Source organism: Equus quagga, chromosome 3 (genome assembly GCF_021613505.1).
Source record: "Equus quagga isolate Etosha38 chromosome 3, UCLA_HA_Equagga_1.0, whole genome shotgun sequence".
NCBI classification, from domain to species: domain Eukaryota; kingdom Metazoa; phylum Chordata; class Mammalia; order Perissodactyla; family Equidae; genus Equus; species Equus quagga.
This window is the reverse complement of record NC_060269.1, coordinates 9018469-9036235: the sequence shown is the minus strand read 5'-3', so window position 1 is coordinate 9036235 and position 17767 is coordinate 9018469. Positions and strand designations below refer to the sequence as shown.

At 37.9% G+C, this 17767-nt stretch overlaps 1 protein-coding gene across 1 annotated transcript in view; it reads left to right on the top strand.

The window, feature by feature from the left end:
* LOC124237259 (uncharacterized) overlaps positions 1 to 17767 on the top strand; it is a 73831-nt gene that overhangs the window by 19341 nt on the left and 36723 nt on the right. Inside the window, exons 3-4 of the mRNA XM_046656719.1 lie at positions 2922 to 3016; positions 6524 to 6622. Of these exons, the coding sequence (XP_046512675.1) occupies positions 2922 to 3016; positions 6524 to 6622 (194 nt within the window). The remainder of the gene's footprint in view (positions 1 to 2921; positions 3017 to 6523; positions 6623 to 17767) is intronic.

The window sequence follows — 17767 nt, the reverse complement described above, 5'->3', positions numbered from 1 at the left end:
TTTCTCTGTTATTGCCCCACTTATTGGAACATATTTCTGTCAAGAAGACAGAGAGAATAGTACTTGAGCTCAGGAGTTAGATTGCTGATTTTAAATCTTTACTAACAATACGACCTTGACCAAGTTTCTTAATTTCTTCAGTCCCCATTTTCCACATCCGTATCTAATGATTTTAGAAAAAACAACAACCAAAAAGAAAAAAACCTATACAAGTTAGTGGAGATGATTAAACGAGCTAATCCATGAAAGAAGCTTAGAAGATTTATAGCATATTTTAAGTTCTCAGTAAAATTTAGTTCTCATAATCTATGCTTCCTAGTCTTTTGGTTTTAATTTAATCAGAGAACCTCTCTCTCTCTCCCTCTCTCTCCCTCTCTCTCCCTCTCTCTCCCTCTCTCTCTCTCTGCTGTCTCTCTCTCCAGTTTTAGATTAAAATCCTACTCTTTATATTAGCAAGTGTCTGGGTCACTGTTCTCTGTCCTTTCCAAATAATTCAATCTAAATCAAGAACACATTCCCATAGATTAAATTCATGTCAAGGAAAATAAGTCCTGTTTTTCTAGCAGCAACCATTTGTTCACCCCAATTTTCTTTCTTCTCTAAAGTTATAATCGTCCATTACAAGAAGAGGTAAAATGAGGTGCATCTTCAAGCTTTTTTATTTTCTACCTGAAAGTCCTTAGTTCCTCAGAGAGACCTTGCCAGCTGACTCTGGCAGTAGCGTTTGTTCCAAGATAGACCAACAGGAAGAAAATCACTTCAAAAATTTTATCAGATTATCTGCCACATCAACATAACTAAGACGGGGAGACAACACTCCTCCCACCTCACAGTAGCCTGTCCACAAAACCTGGCTGGAGAGCTCGGTCACCAGCCTCAGGTTTTCTTCTTGGGGACCACCAACAGCTTTCCTCAAATCTGCTAGTGACTAAAAACTCTCTTTGCTGATCTGAGAAACAAAGGCTGAATCTCCACTCAAGTGAAAAGGAATTGCTTGTTGTGTAGCACTGTTGGTTCAAAGCTGCTCCTGTCCTTTCTCATCAGCATTCCCAGACATCAGCATAGCTTTACTGAATTTGATTGCCTTCAACTTCCTCATCACCTTTTTTCTCCCCTTTTGCTCATTCAACTTATTCCTTATGTGCTTAATATTAGGAATATTTCAACCTCAATAAAGAAGTCCTCCTCAAACACACTTTCTTTCTACTCTTTCGCCTTCTCTCTTGCTTTAAAATTCAGAAGTTCGTAATAATTTGTCCAACGATTAGCACTAGTCCCTAGCTAATTTTCAATCACGGAATGCAAACACAGATGCAACCAACCATATCACACATGGCACTGCTAAAAATTTTTTTGAACAAATTCCTGTTTTCTCAAACTTTTTCTTTTTATCTGCTTCTCTCCCCTCTTTGGCAAGCCTTTAACCATTCTTAGAATGTTTTGAGTAAGTCAGGTATTGATAGCAATGAGTTAAATCAAGAAAAATCTTCACTAAATTTGTCCTGCAGTATTGTCAATCAAAGACAGGCCTGACTTGAAACCCGTTTTGCACTTTTCTTTCATTAAAGACTGCCAAGTGTATGATGATTTAATAATCCTGCCCCTGGCTCGAGAGGTGTACAAATGGACATTTGGACGAGATTAGCAAACTCATTATTCACATTGACCTAAAAACTGATCCCTTGGATTCTAGTGGTAAAAGGTTAATGGTATAATTCACTAGATTCCTTTGAATTTTAATTAAAATTGTAAAAAAGATTTTGAATTTCAATATGACCTGGAGCTTTCTATATGGACTATCAGATATGTCATCAAAGCTAAATCTCCTATATGCATTAAATGAAGAACTCTGCCAATACTTCTCATTTTCACTTATGAATTTCACTCTATGAACACTTCTGGCAATGCATCTCAAATGATCTTTGTATTTCTTTAGCAGGCAATGCTACCTACTATTTGTCATTGAATTATATACACTGTATTCCAAGAGCCAGACTCCGAATGATTTTGATATGTATTTTCAAAACATATAGTGTGGGCCAAACCTGTATTTTCAATCCATAGAACATTCTTTATATGTGTTTATTTATTGTATGCTGCCTTTTTACTGTGAGGTGCTTAATTTCTTTATATCTTAAAGGAGTGATATTTAACATCATCCACAGTACAGCCTAACCTAAAACATGAAGGATTTTCCACTTAAATAAAACCTGATGCTAACTATGGTAGATAGAACATTATTAGATACCATGGTGTGATAGTAAACATTGCAACTTTGTTTCCATACTATAAGATATAAAAAAGAAAGGAGAAAGAAAGCAGGATTTCAAAAACTAAAACGTTATTTATTAGACGCTCAGGAAGACAGGCAGCACAGTAAAAGGAGTGGCCCAGAGCAGCCGGGAAGTCTCAGCTGCCCAGAGGGTTCTGTCTTTCACCCACGCACCATTGGCTGTGTTCCCCAGTACGTCATCTGTATTGGAGCCAAATGCCATGTAACACCCTTCCATGATTAGAGTTCTCCGATGTTTCAGTGTGTTATTGTGTGCATCACTGTGTATTCACATTATGTGTATTCACATTAGTGTATACAAGATATGTATAAACTCATCCTGATTATTTTTTTCTCAAAGATAGTAATAAATAATGATTCTTTTTATAACAATTTTCTTATAATCAACTTTGCTAGAAAACGTTGATTCCATTTGACTAGATATGCTTGTATTTATAACTATAAACTCAAAATTCTCAATATAATTCTGAATTATCAAGCCTCATTCCACTGTCTATACTAAAGATTTAACTTATTTATATGATAGGTATGTTATTTAAAGCATATATGCCACATACTCCAGTGAGGAAAATTCATCATGCTCTAAAAATATCTCAAAAGGAATCTCACTGTATTCTTCCTTTAACAGCATCTTTTAACATTGCCAGTGAGCAGACGGATGTAGAAACAATTAACAGCAGAAAAGAACAGACGGAATCTGAATTCAAAGACTTAAACCAGCAGGTAAGGACAGATTTATGGTTTACTGAGCCTAGATCCAGAGTTTGGAACAGCAGGTAGAGAGAAGACGTGATTCAGGAGAGGGGGATATTTTTATTTTTAAAAAAATGGTCAATGGAACAGAGAGTATCTTCGAATTGCTGATGAACACATACTAAATTGACTTATTTAGGAGAATTGGCTGGCATGTTTTTAGTCTCTTTTTTTGCTTCTCTTTTCCCCCTTCTTAGAAGCATGAAAATCCAATTCTTTTTCACCCTGCTGATTTTTTGACATTTTCTATTTGGCAAAAATGAATTTCTCTCCCTCTCTGGTGTTTCTAATGGACCTGAAACCCACGTGATTAACATGGCTTCCTTCCTCACGCTAGGCTTGGCATCAATAACGCTTTCAGAAATAATGCGTATATCTCCTGAGATCAAGTGCTAATTTCTGCAAGTTCTAGCTACAAAGCTATTATACATGGCCTCCCTCATTCAGCATGAGATCTAAGGGGATAAAAACATTTTTGGTGCTTGGGTTTTTGCCTTTAAATTATTCAGAATGCATTAAAATTGTGTTATTGGACATCAAGATCAAGTTATGAATTTCTTCCTCTCTGGGGGGCACTACCCCCCCCCCCGACTTGGCACAAACGGTCAATGTTTCAGGGTTCCTAACGTGCTGCCTATTAGCATCACCTGGGGAGCTTTTAAACTAAAACATAGCAGTACCCATACACCCCTTCAGAGGGTCTCAGGCAATTGTTCTGGAGTAGCACCTGGCATCTAACAATTTTTTAAAGTTCTCCAGGTGATACTAATGTACAACCAGGATTTAAATCGTGGGCTGACTCTACCCAACCTCACAAAATTGAAATGTTTAAATAAGAAAGGCATTGGCAAAATCAATGATTTGTGATTAAGTCACATAAATTATTTCCATTGAAATAAAAATCCTTTGTCAAGGCAAGGCAGTCATGCTGGTGAAATATTTCTGCTTACCAAAATTCAACTTTGTGACTGAAGCTTAAAGGCAGTTCTGGTAAAGTAATCTTTCTTTCTGTTAACTCCCACAACCAATTTATCAGCAAATCAAAATATGCCCAGAACCTGATCACTTTGCATGAAGTCCACTTAAACCACCCTTGTCCTGGTCGCCATCCTCTCTTACCTGGAAAACTCAAAGTCTACCAACTGGTCTCCCTTTTCCAGTATGGCACCCCTACAGAATGACCCTTAAAGATGTAGGTCAGCTCATGCCACCCCTCTGTGCAAAGCCTTCAAATGTCTCCCCATTCCGCACCCAACAAGAGCCTAAAGGCTTACAACATCACAAGGCCCTTCGTGGCCTGGATCGCCCTTCTAAACCTCACCTCCCCCGCTCTCTCCCTTGCTCACATGGCTTCTGCTGCATCTCACAGATTTCAGGCAGGCTTCTGCCTTAAGATCTTTGCACTGTCTGTCCCCACTTCCCAGAATGATCTTCCCAGATATCTGCTCAGCTAACTCCCTCACTGACTTCACCTTTCTTAAACTTCTCAATGAGACCTATCTTGATCACTCTATCTAAGTTGTAACTGTCCCTCTTTCCCAATACTCCTTAGCCCACTCTCCTTTTTCTTTTTTTCTATAAACAAATCTATCGTTCTCTTAGAACACGAGTTCCACAAAGGCAGAGTCTTTTGTGTATATTGTTTAGTGATCTATTTCAAGGGCCTGAATCAGTGTGTGGCACATAGTAGGTACCATGAATAAATATTTGTCAAATGAATAAGTGACTGAATAAATACAAACAGCAATCCTGTACAATTATGTTTTTAATGGTAATTGATCATTTCTTTTAAAATATGGTAAGATCTTGTATTTGTAGGACTATTGTTACATTTCTAATTAGTTTTACATGCTAAATATAGTGTTCTGAGTGCTTCGACACTCCTGGAAGCCTCTTCAGGACCTCAAATTTTTTCTCACAGGGAAAGAGGTATACAAAATAATCTATTGCAGTATTAAGAGTGCATTCCATCAAATTATCCCTTCATCTCTTAAAATAATCATCATTTCATCCATGTAGACACAACTTTCCACTTCATCTTCATATTTAACTGATAAAATAAACCTACTTCACTATGTATCAAGCAACTTACTTGTCTTCCCATTATTTTTCACCAGGATACTGGCAAATTAGAATCCTTTATCAGGCTTAAAATAATTTCTTAATTGGGAACTTCACCAATTAAAGCGGTTTGATAATATACTTCACTTCTTCAATAGACTTTGAGAGAAGTTAACACAAATACAAATAAGTGCTGTGTCTCTTCTCTTCCCCAATGATAAATGTGATTCTTTTGTTTTTGGCTAATTTTTCTCATTTGTCATTTTATTAATCCAACAAATAATTTTCAATGCCAGGCACTGTTCCAGGCACTTAGTATTATCAATGAGTAAATCAGACAAAGATCCCTTCCCTGTGGAGCTCACATTCTCATCTTTTGATTCAGTTACCAACTCAACCACTGGTTTCATCTGAGTGCCTAAAAATTTCTGTTCCATTCAAATCTTGATTAGATGCATTACTGAAGATGTGTGGAACATGTTAAAGGTAACAAATGCAAATACCAGCTTCCTGCTGATGAATGCTCTTGCTCTGACTGGAGTTATATTGTCCTGAGAATTACACAGCTTGCCAGTGTTGGAGACACTAGCCCTGGGCATGTTGCACTCCATCACTTCCTGCCAGTGTGACATTGGAAATGTTACTTCAGTTCTGAGCTTCTCACAGTTTCTGCGTCTACCAAATGGAAGAATATGTCACAGAGTTGTTTAAAATCCCATAAACCCCCACATTATTAAACAATACACGTATTTGCCAAATCACAGTTATTATTGTTAGGTGTAACAAAGAAAACAAAAGAACTCAATACTTTCTACCCATAACATTGGTAAATTGAAGAAAGGAATTCTTGATGATAAAGACTCAGCAAAAATACTTTCCCAGTAAAGAAAGCTACCTATCTCTGATGCAAGTGATCTCTTCATTAGGTTTGAAATCATATATTCTCTACTTTAAAGAGAATTTATGACCAAGCCAGATTACGGCAAATGCCCTTACTCTGCTCCCATATTACCTAGGCTTTTTTCTTCCCCATACTTGTCACACTCATGATTACATGGTTCACATCTGACTCCACCACTTTGTAAGCGGCAGGACAGCAGGAGACAGGCCTTAGCATCCCGTAGGGTAGTCTGTTTGCCGCTGAATGCCCAGCGAACAGCACAGGCCCTGGGAGACAGGAGATACACAACAGAATCCTTTTTCATTGTAACACAATCAGCAAGAAATTTATAATTTGCCTCGGGGAAGGTCTGTTTATATTTTTTAGTATAGATAGCCTAAGTCATCTTTAGGAAATTTAGGTGCAAATATCTCAGAAAACAAAACAGACCAATTGTAACAGTTTTATTTTTTCCATGAATTTGTTATATCTGTTGGGATTTTTGTTGCTTTGTTTACTTCCATTTTACTTTTCAGAGAATTGCTTCCACAGAAACTATTATTTCCAGGAATACAGAAGAGCAGTCCACATCAGCTGAGAAAAATGAAACTGGCATTCCTAAAGAAAAAAGCCAGGTACTGTCATGCGGGCACCAGGAACAGGCTGAGAGGAAAAGGATGCAGCTCCCTGGGCTCCAGGCCAGTCTTTGCTTTTGCCGCTGTTAGCAAGGTTCTAGGCCAAGTCCTTCTATGAATTTCTTGGTGAACGTCACAGTAACCCTGTGAGGGGCCTTCTGTTATTGCCTCCAGGTTGTCAGTGAAGAAGCTGGCTTAGAAAAGTGAAGCTAAGAATTCTCAGAGGTACAAACTGGTAAGAAGGCCAACTGGGTTTCCAGTCCAGGACTCTCTGACCCCAGATCGTGAGCTCTGGACGGCTACTTGCTCTCATGAATGTCCTTTGTGATTCTGATCCTAACTGAGTTCAAATAAGAATAGTTTTGCCTACATTATTTACAAAAAGTAGACTCAGGAGAATATCAAGACCCAAACAATGGATGTATTTTTTCCAATTTGTTTGTTTAAAAAGATGCCATGAACAATCTAGTTTCAATGAGCAATTTCTTTCTCCAAAGTAGTAATGTTGAAAAACTGCTATCTTTATTGTTAGAAGGAAAAAAAATATCCTGTAATATTACAAAGTAACACTCAGTAGTGAGCATTGCTTAGGACTTCCTGAGACATAGAAGAAAACAAAATGGCATTAACGAAAATGTCTATGAGAAGCAAAATCTGGGAAACGTTTCCATATTGTTTGCAATATCCTTCTATCATGTACATAGACAAAGAATTGGTATATATAAGTTAAAATAAGTAAATTCTTATATTCAGTGTTTTAAGTGACACCCTAATAAAAATGCTAAACTAAGTTTAAAGCTGTGAAAAGCCTCTAGCTATATATTATTTACTGGGTGGTGTAAAAAAATGTTAGAAAAAGTGGGCTATTCAATTGTGTAAAGTTTCTGGTTTTAAGGACCTCACAACAATTTGTAAATTATAATTTTAGATATTACCATTTCTTAAGACTATAGTAGAAGGATATTACATTAGGTTAACTCCCATTCTCTTGGGGAATAAATTGACACACAAGCAGATAACTTACCCAAAATGACTCCAGTTTCCAGCAGAGCCAAGTATGGGAAAGAGGCCCTCTTGCAAAATGTCCCCACATCCTCATATATCATGTGCACGAATCCCAAAACTTTGTTTCTCACCTCTAAACTATATCAGGAGCTGCTTACTGTTGAAAATGGGATTAAATGGTATTATCACAAAAGAGAGAGCTTGAAATTTTGGTGAAGGTGTTGAGGTGACATCAAAAACATGAAAAAGTCTAGGGAAAATGGCGAAAGAATGGAGATACAAGGAGAAAGAAGATTATTCTTTTAGAAATGGTGCTGTTGCCATTCTTTAGAGTAACAGTTTTTATTTCCTCAAACCCTTTGGGCTGTCCAACAGTTTCCTTAGAAGCCAACATGAAGATTACTAATCCATATCATTTTGCTACAAGTACATGCTAGACATTAATTTCTTTTAGACATAGTAGCAAGCACAATAAAGTCAAGGAATTCTTAAACTATGTTTTTTGCTAAACATTTATATAGCACTACTAATTTTTGAATCTTCCTTCCTCACATAAAATCATTTTGTAAATCAACTGGGTACATGCAGGAGATGTGTGTGTGTGTGTGTGTGTGTGTGTGTGTGTGTCCCAAAGCAGCCCAATGCTAACCTTGGCTGTCCTAATGTTCTTTCATTTGGATGCGCTTTGGATGAAAACAATTGCAAAGCACAAATGTAGACTGCCAGGAAGGTGACTCCTCTCTAATATTAGATTACAATCTTGTTTCTATAGAAATGAAAGTTACCTATTTGCACTGCTGTCCTAAACCTTGGTTTAAAGATCCAGATGTTTCCCTAGCATATTGCTGGTCAAGACAGCATTTAATTAGGTCTTTATAGGGATAGGTTCAGGAGTCTCTCTATTGGTGCAAAATGTCCTTATGCTGCTATGCTTGCAGTTCTACCGAAGAAAGCAAAGTGCCTTCAAAAAAAACCAGTAATGGGTGCTCATGGAGAAGAAGGTCATTCTACACAGACAGAAGGTGTTCTCTCTTGCCAGCTCATGTGGCTGGCTGACTATTTTTAGAATCAGGTGGTATCTACTCTCAGTTTCTCAGAGAACTCTGTCGGGGTCGATGCCTGGTTTGAATTGCTGACAGCAGCTCCGGCCAGGTTACTGCTTCACAGTCTCGGCTGCCAGCTGCATGGCTGTCTTCCTGCCAGCCGCAAGCTCACTGGGGCTGCCTCCTGGTGCTCCCAGCTGCCACGGACAGCCCCTGCCAGTCACTCGCTGGGGGCTCTGCCAGCTCCACAGCCGTCCTTACCTGCCACATGGCAGCCCCTGCGCCCCTTGTGTCAACCCTGCTGTCACGTGCAGAAAAATCACTCAGTGGGTTGCCTAAAATTAACTTTCCACAGAGTCTCTTTCTCCTGAGCTCAGTGTCTGTGTGAGGTGTGGTTTAATTCTCTTCTTTTAGACACCAGGCACATTTTGTGCTAAGGGATTCTTTTGCTGGTACACTGGCTGAGATGCCCTTACAAATGTAAGTTTGTTTCTCACACTTTGGACCACAATTTCCTTGAACTTAAGATCATTGAACAAAAACAACCAAATTTTAAGTTTGGAATTCAGGTTCCAACAAAGTACAGGAACTTGAAATGATCTTCTCCTAAAGTATACAAAAAAGCATAAATTAGCAGGAGAAGCATCAGAATTCATACTTCCACATTGTTAAGTCCCCAGGATATATTAGTGGGCAGACTTCTCAAAGTCTTGAATAAACAACTGCCACCAAAACATCTACCAAAAAATTTTAAAATAGTAATCAAATACCTGCTGTGCTCTAAAATACAAGGAAAGATGGAGAGAGACAAAAATTCGGAAGACATGGGCTCTCTTAGTAAGCAGCTTTCAATTTACTTTGGGAGTGAAATAATGTTTTACAGATTATTATAACACCAAAAAATCAGCTCACGTTTAATTAGATGTTGCACACCACATGATATGTGCACAGACAGCACTTGGTGTTTAGGGGAAGGAAAGGTAATTGGTTGCTACACTGAGCTGTGAAGACTTCTGAAGGAAGTGGGTTTTGAACTGAGCCAACTTGGCGGCATTAGAGAATTTGTGGTAGAAAATACTGTGCCCAGATTTTGAAATCTCTTCAACGTCCAGGTCACGCAGCCTGAATATTATGTTGTCAGCAACGAGAAGCGATTGAAAGTGTCTTGGGTAGAGAAGTGGCATGATGAACTTTGGACTAGGTTGAACCATATGAATTTGCCCTTTTTTGCAAGTCAAAAGCATTCAGCATCAGTACTTTCTTAAGGTTTGACCTTATATCAAAGACAAGATGAAGAGAAAAGAACCAGAGAAGTTTTCTCATGAATCTCTTGCTCTATCGAGTAATTTGCCAAATTACTCCCTTTACTAGTGTCTATTTTCTTAAACAAAGACAGAAAAGAATAAGAAAAGAAAAAGATGCAAAGACAGAACGAAAGGAGAGGAAACAAAAACGCAGGAAATCAGGAAGAATCATGGAGTATCTTAAAGGTTCTTTAACATAGAAAAAGCATATCTTCTTGGAAAGCTCTCCAGTAAATCTGCACTAACACTTTAGCAAGGTCACAGGAATAGAGCAATCCTGAAAAATGTATACATGGGCCTAGTTCAAGTTTAACAAAATATAACTTGACATATTTTCTTCCTTTCCTCCCCAATTAGCTGTTATTTACATTTTCTAAAAGAAAATTAATTCACCTTTCCAGGCTCTAAACAAATTCTGGTAATTTGTGTCTTAGTCTAACACTTGAAATTACAATCTAGAGATAGCAGAGGATATCCATTTACTTGCATTACATTTGATGGAAGATTTGTTATTTCTGCTAAACTTCAGATGATACGTTTGAAATGCCAAACATTTGGCTTCACAAAATACAAGCACAGTGTCCTGCTGCTCTATAATATTCAAAGCTGGGATCCTTTAACTCTCAGCCCACACTCTGGGACCTCTTCACCTCCACAGAAAAGGAGACAAGGAGCCCAGCTCAGGCATGAGGTCAGCAGAACACCATTCTTATTGTTGATCCTGTATAACGCCATGCAGGGCTTCCTGCCATGACTAAAACTTCATGTTGACTTCTAACATCCCATTCATCTGGCCCAGCATCTTTCTGCTTCCTTCTTCTCTGCAACAATTCTTCCCCCAGCTGGACACTTTCTGTAGGTCCATTACAGAAAAGAACGATATTTCCTTGTCCACTCTTTACCCTGCTTTCTCTGAAATAACTATGAGGAAACAAAGGGGACAGTATAATAGACAATGGTAAAATTTCAAATACAATACTGGTCACGAGAACTGTAATCTTCATTCAAGTGAAACTGGGTCTAGACATGGTCTGGCCTACTTTCTACATTGTTCTTTCACTGCCACAATGTTCTCCTATTTCTGTGGAATTTGGGGTCCAATAAAATATCTCTCTTTTCTTCTTAGAAAACTACTGACTTTCCTTTGTTCTTAGGCAAGAAGCTCTAATCTTCGTCTCTGTAATTCTCTGAGACAGAAAATAAAATTGATAAGAGTATAACTTTGTTAAAATATAGAAAGAAATTCATTTACATGTGCCAAGACCTCTGCCAACAGCCTGTATTTTAATCCTTGAACTTCCATTGATTGTCTATATCAGTCTTTGCCTAGAAAGACACCCTTCATCTTTGATTCACTTTCCAAGCATCAAAATCCAAGTTTCTAGAGAGTCTGGAAAGGTAATATAAATGAGTGACAAGGAGCCAGGTATAAAGAAAATAAAGAGTGACAGGGCCTGTAATGATCTGGAGAACTCATGCCCCATCTTAAGGGGGTCACAGAAAACAAGCATTAGTCAATAATTGCCTTATAAAAAGCTGGGCCTGTGTTTCCAGACCTTTTACATTTTTAATTTGAGAAACTAATTCAAAATTATTCTAAATATTATGTTAATCAAATGACAAATCTTTACAAATGAACCTTAAAAACATTCATTCTGATGATAACTAACTTTATGCATGCAAGTAAGTAGTCCATCTGTATCAAGGGCTGGCAAATCTTTCCATAAAAGGCCCAATAGTAATGATTTTCTATTTTGCAGGTAGTACGGCCACTAGTCTCTGTCACTGTAGTGAGAAACCAGCCATATGTACACAAATGATCCATGCTTATTTTCCAATAAAACTTTATTTACCAAATAATGATAGGAAGCTACATATGGCCCATAGTCACAGTTTCCTGAGCCCAATCTTTACGTACTTTTATGACGCTACACACTGAGAGTTTTACTGAGTGTATACCTAATAGTCCATCTATTCCTGACATCTTAACTTAAGCAAAGCTTGCTTCCTTGGGTTCTGAATCAGATTAGACCCCCTGCTTGGTGTTTCCATTGCACCTGTGCCTGCCCTACTATAATATTCACGAAAACATCAGATTGCTTTGTCACTTTTAATTGGTGCTGCTCTTAGTAGACTATAATCTTTAGGAGAACAATAACTTTGTCATGTTGCTTGGTATCTGCTGTGCCTTGAACATAACAATCTTTCAATAAACATTTTGAGTATTTTCTCTTCCCTAATTAATCTTAATTGGACATGTTTTACTACTTTATTTTTAGAAGGAGAAGGCAGGAAGATGCAAGATGTTAATTGTTTGCTATGCCTTCATCTAAACTAGAATGTATCATTGTCAGAGTTATTCCTATGAAATGGCACATTTGATTTTTGTGGTCTTAGCATTAGGAAATTATGAAACTGATAATAGTGATTCTTCTGGCATAACATAAGGATTAAGAGCCAGATTCCTGGAACCAGACTCCTTGGGTTACAAATTATGGGTCCACCACTTACTGTGTGTTATTATTCGAGTTACTTAGCTTTTCTGTTAACTCAGTTTTCCTGTCTATAAATTGTGGCTAATTCTCATACCTTCCTAGTAGAAAGATAATGGATGTAAAACCCTTAGAGAAATACCTAGATATCCTAAGTACTCAATAAATATAAGCCAATCTGTTCATTGTCCCTGCTCGAAATCATTCCTTAGTCTCTTCCAGGACCCTGTCAAATCCACTCAGTTAGGCCTTTGTAGGGACACCCCACTGGAACTGCCCTGGTATACTTAGCAGTGACCTCCATGTCACCACCTCTAATGATCCTTCCACTGACCTCATCTTACCAGATCTCTGGGCAGCACTTTGATACAGGTGTTTCCTCCCTCTTTCTTGAAAAATGTTCTTCACTTTACAGAATACCACTTTCTCTTGCTTCTTATGCCTACTTCACTGGTCACTTCTCAACCTCATTCCTGCTGCATCTCCATATTCTCATTCTCTTGATCTTAGAATGCTCCTAAGCTCAGGACTTAAATCTTTTCATCTTCTCTCACTCCAAGGTGATGCAATTTACATCCAGGGCTTTAAATACCATCTAGATGCTGATGACTCCAAATTCATACTCTAGCACCAAACTTTCACATGAACTGCAAACTAACACACCCAGCTCCTACTCAAAATCTTGACCTAGCTGTCTAATTAGAATTCCAAACTCTGTATGTCTGAAACAAAAACCATTTTTTTTTGGTTTTATTTTTTTTATCTTTTTTTCCAGGTTTTTTGAGAAATCATTGACATACATTACTGTATAAGTTTAAGGTGTACAGCACGATGCTTGATTTACATATATTGTGAAATGATTACCACAATAGTTTTAGTTAACATTGATCACCTCATATAGATACAATAAAAAGAAAGGAAAAATAATTTCTCCCTGTGATGAGAGGTCCTACCATCTACTCTCTTAACAAATTTCCTATATATCATACAGCAGGGTTAGCTATAGTCATGATGTTGTACATTACATTCCCAGTACTTATTTATCTTATAATTGGAAGTTTGTACCTTTTGACCATCTTGCTCCAATTCTTTCTCCCCCCACCCTGCACCTCTGGTAACCACAAATCTGATCTCTTTTTCTATGAGTTTGGTGTGGTTTTTGTTTGTTCACTATAAATTCCACATATGAGATCATACCGTATTTGTCTTTCTCTGTCTAACTTATTTCACTTAGCATAACACCTTCAAGGTCCACCCACGTCATTGCAAATGATAGGGTTTCCTCATTTTTTATGGCTGAATAATACTAATTGTATTTATGGATATATAAATCACAACTTCTTTATCCACTCATCCATCAATGGATACTTAGGTTGTTTCCATATCTTGGCCATTGTAAATAATGCTGCTATAAACATGGGGGTGCAGATACCATTTCAAGTTACTGTTTTCATTTCCTTTGAATATGTTCCAGGAAGTGGGATTGCTGGATCATATGGTAGTTGTATTTTTAATTTTTTGACAAACCTCCATACTGTTTTCTGTAGTAAATGCATCAACTTACATTTCCACCAACAGTGCATGAGTGTTGCCTTTTGTCCACAGCCATACAAGCATTTGTTATCTCTTGCCTTTTTGATTATGGTCATTCTAGCGAGTGTGAGGTAATATCTCATTGTGGTCTTGATTTGCATTTCCCTAATGACCAGTGATGTGGAGCAGTTTTTCATGTACCTGTTGGCCATTTGTATATCTTCTTTGGAAAAATTTCTATTCAGATCCTTTGCACATTTTTTAATTGGATTATTTGTTTTTATGCTATTGAGTTGTTTGAGTTCTTTATATATTTTGGCTATTATCCCCTTATGAATAATATAGTTTACAAATAGTTTTTCCCATTCCATAGGTTGTCTTTTCACTTTGTTGATGGTTTCTTCTGTTGTGCAGAAGCTTTTTAGTTTGATGTAGGGCTCTGCTTATTTTTATTTTATTGCTTGTGCTTTAGGTGTGATTTCCAAAAAATCAATACAAAGACTCGTGTCATGAAGCTTTTTCCTATGTTTTCTTCTAGGAGTTTCATGGTGAAACCAAACTCTTGATATCACATACACATACACACACGCCTGCTTCTTCCATAGTCCTTTCTATCTTATAAACGACAACTTGGGGGCCAGCCTCGTAGCATAGCAGTTAAGTTTGCGTGCTCTGCTTCAGCAGCCCGGGGTTCACCAGTTTGGATCCCAGGCGTGGATCTACACACCTCTTATCAAGCCATGGTGTGGCAGGCATCCCACATGTAAAGTAAAGGAAGGTGGGCATGGATGTTAGCTCAGAGCCAATCTCAGCAAAAAGAGGGGGTTTGGCAGTGGATGTTAGCTCAGGGTTAATCTTCCTCAAAAAAAAATAAATAAGAATAAATAAATAAATAAATGACAACTTAATTTTTATTAGTTGTTCAGGCCGAAATACTTAGAGTCAACCTCAGTCTTCACTCTTATTACCCACAGCCCATACATCTGCAAATCCTGTCAACTCTACCTTTAAAATATCCCCAGGATTCAAATACTGTTCACCATATTTACCATCTCCACCCAGTCCAGGTCCTACCATCTCTCACATGATATATTCTGGTAGTTTCTGGACTGATGTCCTGCTCTTCAACTTTGTCCTTCTTATGGCCTATACTCCACACAGCAGCCAGTGTGATACTTTAAAACAGAAATCAGATCATGTCACTCTGCTGTAAACCCTCAATGGCTTTGCGTCTCACACAATAAAGTCCTAACTTCTCAACAAGGCCCAGAAGGCTCTCCATGGTCTGCCTCTGCCAGCCTCGCTCACCTTATTTCTCCACACTCTCCTTATCATTCATTGAGCTCTAGCTCTCCTCACCATGCTTTGAAAACACCAACAACACTCCTGACCCGGGCCTTCACCAGTAGAGTTTTCTTTATCTGGAATTCTCTTCCCCCATCACCCCTCAGCTCCTTCACTTCCTTCACACTTCTGCATGAATAACACCTCGTCATAGCGACTTTTGTATCTACCCTGGTAAAACACAGTAACACCCCCTCCTGGGGGCCATCCCACTGGCATAGTGTTTGGGTTTTCTCCCTCTGCTTCCAACGCCTGGGTTCGTGGGTTCAGATCCCGGGTGTGGACCTACACCGCTCATCAAGCCATGCTGTGGCGGCGTCCCATATACAAAGTGGAGGCAGATTGGCACAGATTTTAGCTCAGGGATGATCTTCCTCAAGCAAAAAGAGTAGGATTGGCAACAGATGTTAGCTCAGGGCCAAAAAAACAGTACTCCCAATCATAGCCTAACCTCCTTGTTGTGCTTTATTTTTGTACAAAACAGTTATCACTATTTGACATGTTATATGATATATACAGTACATTGTCTGTTCCCTATACATTCACTAGAATACCAGCAGCATGAGAACAGGAACTTTATTGCTCTCTTGATTGCTCTATCTGCAACATTTTCAATAATACTGAACACTGTAGATGTTCAATAGATGATTTTGAATGAATTTGTCATATTTATCCAGAATTTATGTATATTTGCAAATATTTCCAAAAAGTTTGTTTTGTGATGTTCTATGGTTTTAAGTAATATTTCATGGCTAGAAATGCCAGGCCCCTCCCCAAGCAGATTCTAAGTGGATTCCAGAGGCATATGGGGCAAATAAAGACCAAAACCAGTGGTTTTCAGACAGTACGTAATTCATGAGGCTACGCTTGTTAAAGATATGAGGACAAAGTTACAAAGTGACATGAACCAAAGGTCCTGGATTAGAGTAGAAATAGAGGCCAAAGATTAAGACTCGGAAAAACAAGAAAAAGTTATAAGAAAAAAAATACGAGTACAAATACTGAGTGAGTCTATTTAACTCTGGCAACATAGGCCGGGTCTTTCTCCTGTGGAGCTCTTCCTAGTGGCTGTGTGAGCGTAGTCATACTACACAGCATCAAAAGCCACCACCCCATCTCTTCCCAGCAGAACCTCTGTGTTACGAACTTTTGTAATCTCAGTGCTTGGTAAAGTATTCCACACATAGTAAGCACCTAATGAGCATGCAATGACGACGGTGATAATAACAAAAAAAGAAAGACACAGGAGATTTACAGCCCCAACGTATTAAAATGCACATGAGATTCTCAGTGGGTGAATACTCTCAGAAATGTGTTCCTTTAGCAGCTAATGCACTTTCCTTGCATTTTGTGTCCCTGTTGAAGTACAGACTACTGATTGGCAGCTAAGCAAACAGAGGAAACAATCTTTGATTCACCTTTCTCGGAAAAAGTTGTGAAAGACCTAAGGAAGTACATGTCAAAGAGAAAAGAGGATTCTTCTTTGGGATCTCCCCGGCAGTGATGACAACCTTTCAACACTCTGCTTATTTAGTATTTTCATACCCGTCATTTCATTTCTTTCAAAGAACACTCAATAACACCTTTAACTTGACAGCATCTTCCTCATGTAAATATTAAGGAAAATCCTGAAATTTCTCTACTGTCTCAGCCCAAAGAATCTTATTGGTAGCTGGGTATATTGCAACTAACGTTTGTCCTTACCACACTTGGAAAATTATCCAAACTACTGTTCTTCCTCATCAAAAATAAATTCTCAGTGAATAAATATCTGACAATTACCATTTTAATGGGTTTTGTTTACACTTGTCACACATATCACAAAACCTAGCAAAGGTAAATTTAGCTTCATCCAAAGGACTGTGACCGATTTGGTTGGGGTTTTTTTGTGTTAAATAATATATTATTTGATGTTTATATGGCATTGATATAATATTTGATGCTTGGTGTTTAATTTTCTGCAATGCAAGCCTTTGCATCTCACTCAGGATAAAATCTGCTTAACTAAATTTGGGGGACAATTTTCCAGGGACTACCCTTGTTTATTCCTCTAGTCTCGGCATAATTACTAACAATGCCCCTTTCATTCTGAAAAGTGATTGGATGATTAATGAGGTGGTCATGCTTCCAACACAACTACTTCATGATGTTTATGTTTCTCCAAAAACTTTTTAACTCCTCTGTTGAAACTGTTTTCAAGGTCAATCACCCCAACTGGAATATTAGAACATTATTTTATAATTGAATCTCATCTTTTGACCAGAATAGTATTATAAAACTTGATCACTCATGAAAGAATTAAATCAAAATATTTTCCACTTGTTTCTAATAATCAAGCATACTTTTAGGAAAAGAATTATCTGTCCATGAGAATTTCAAAAAATATGTTAGCAACTAAAGGTAGAAACAACGGTAGAAACAAAG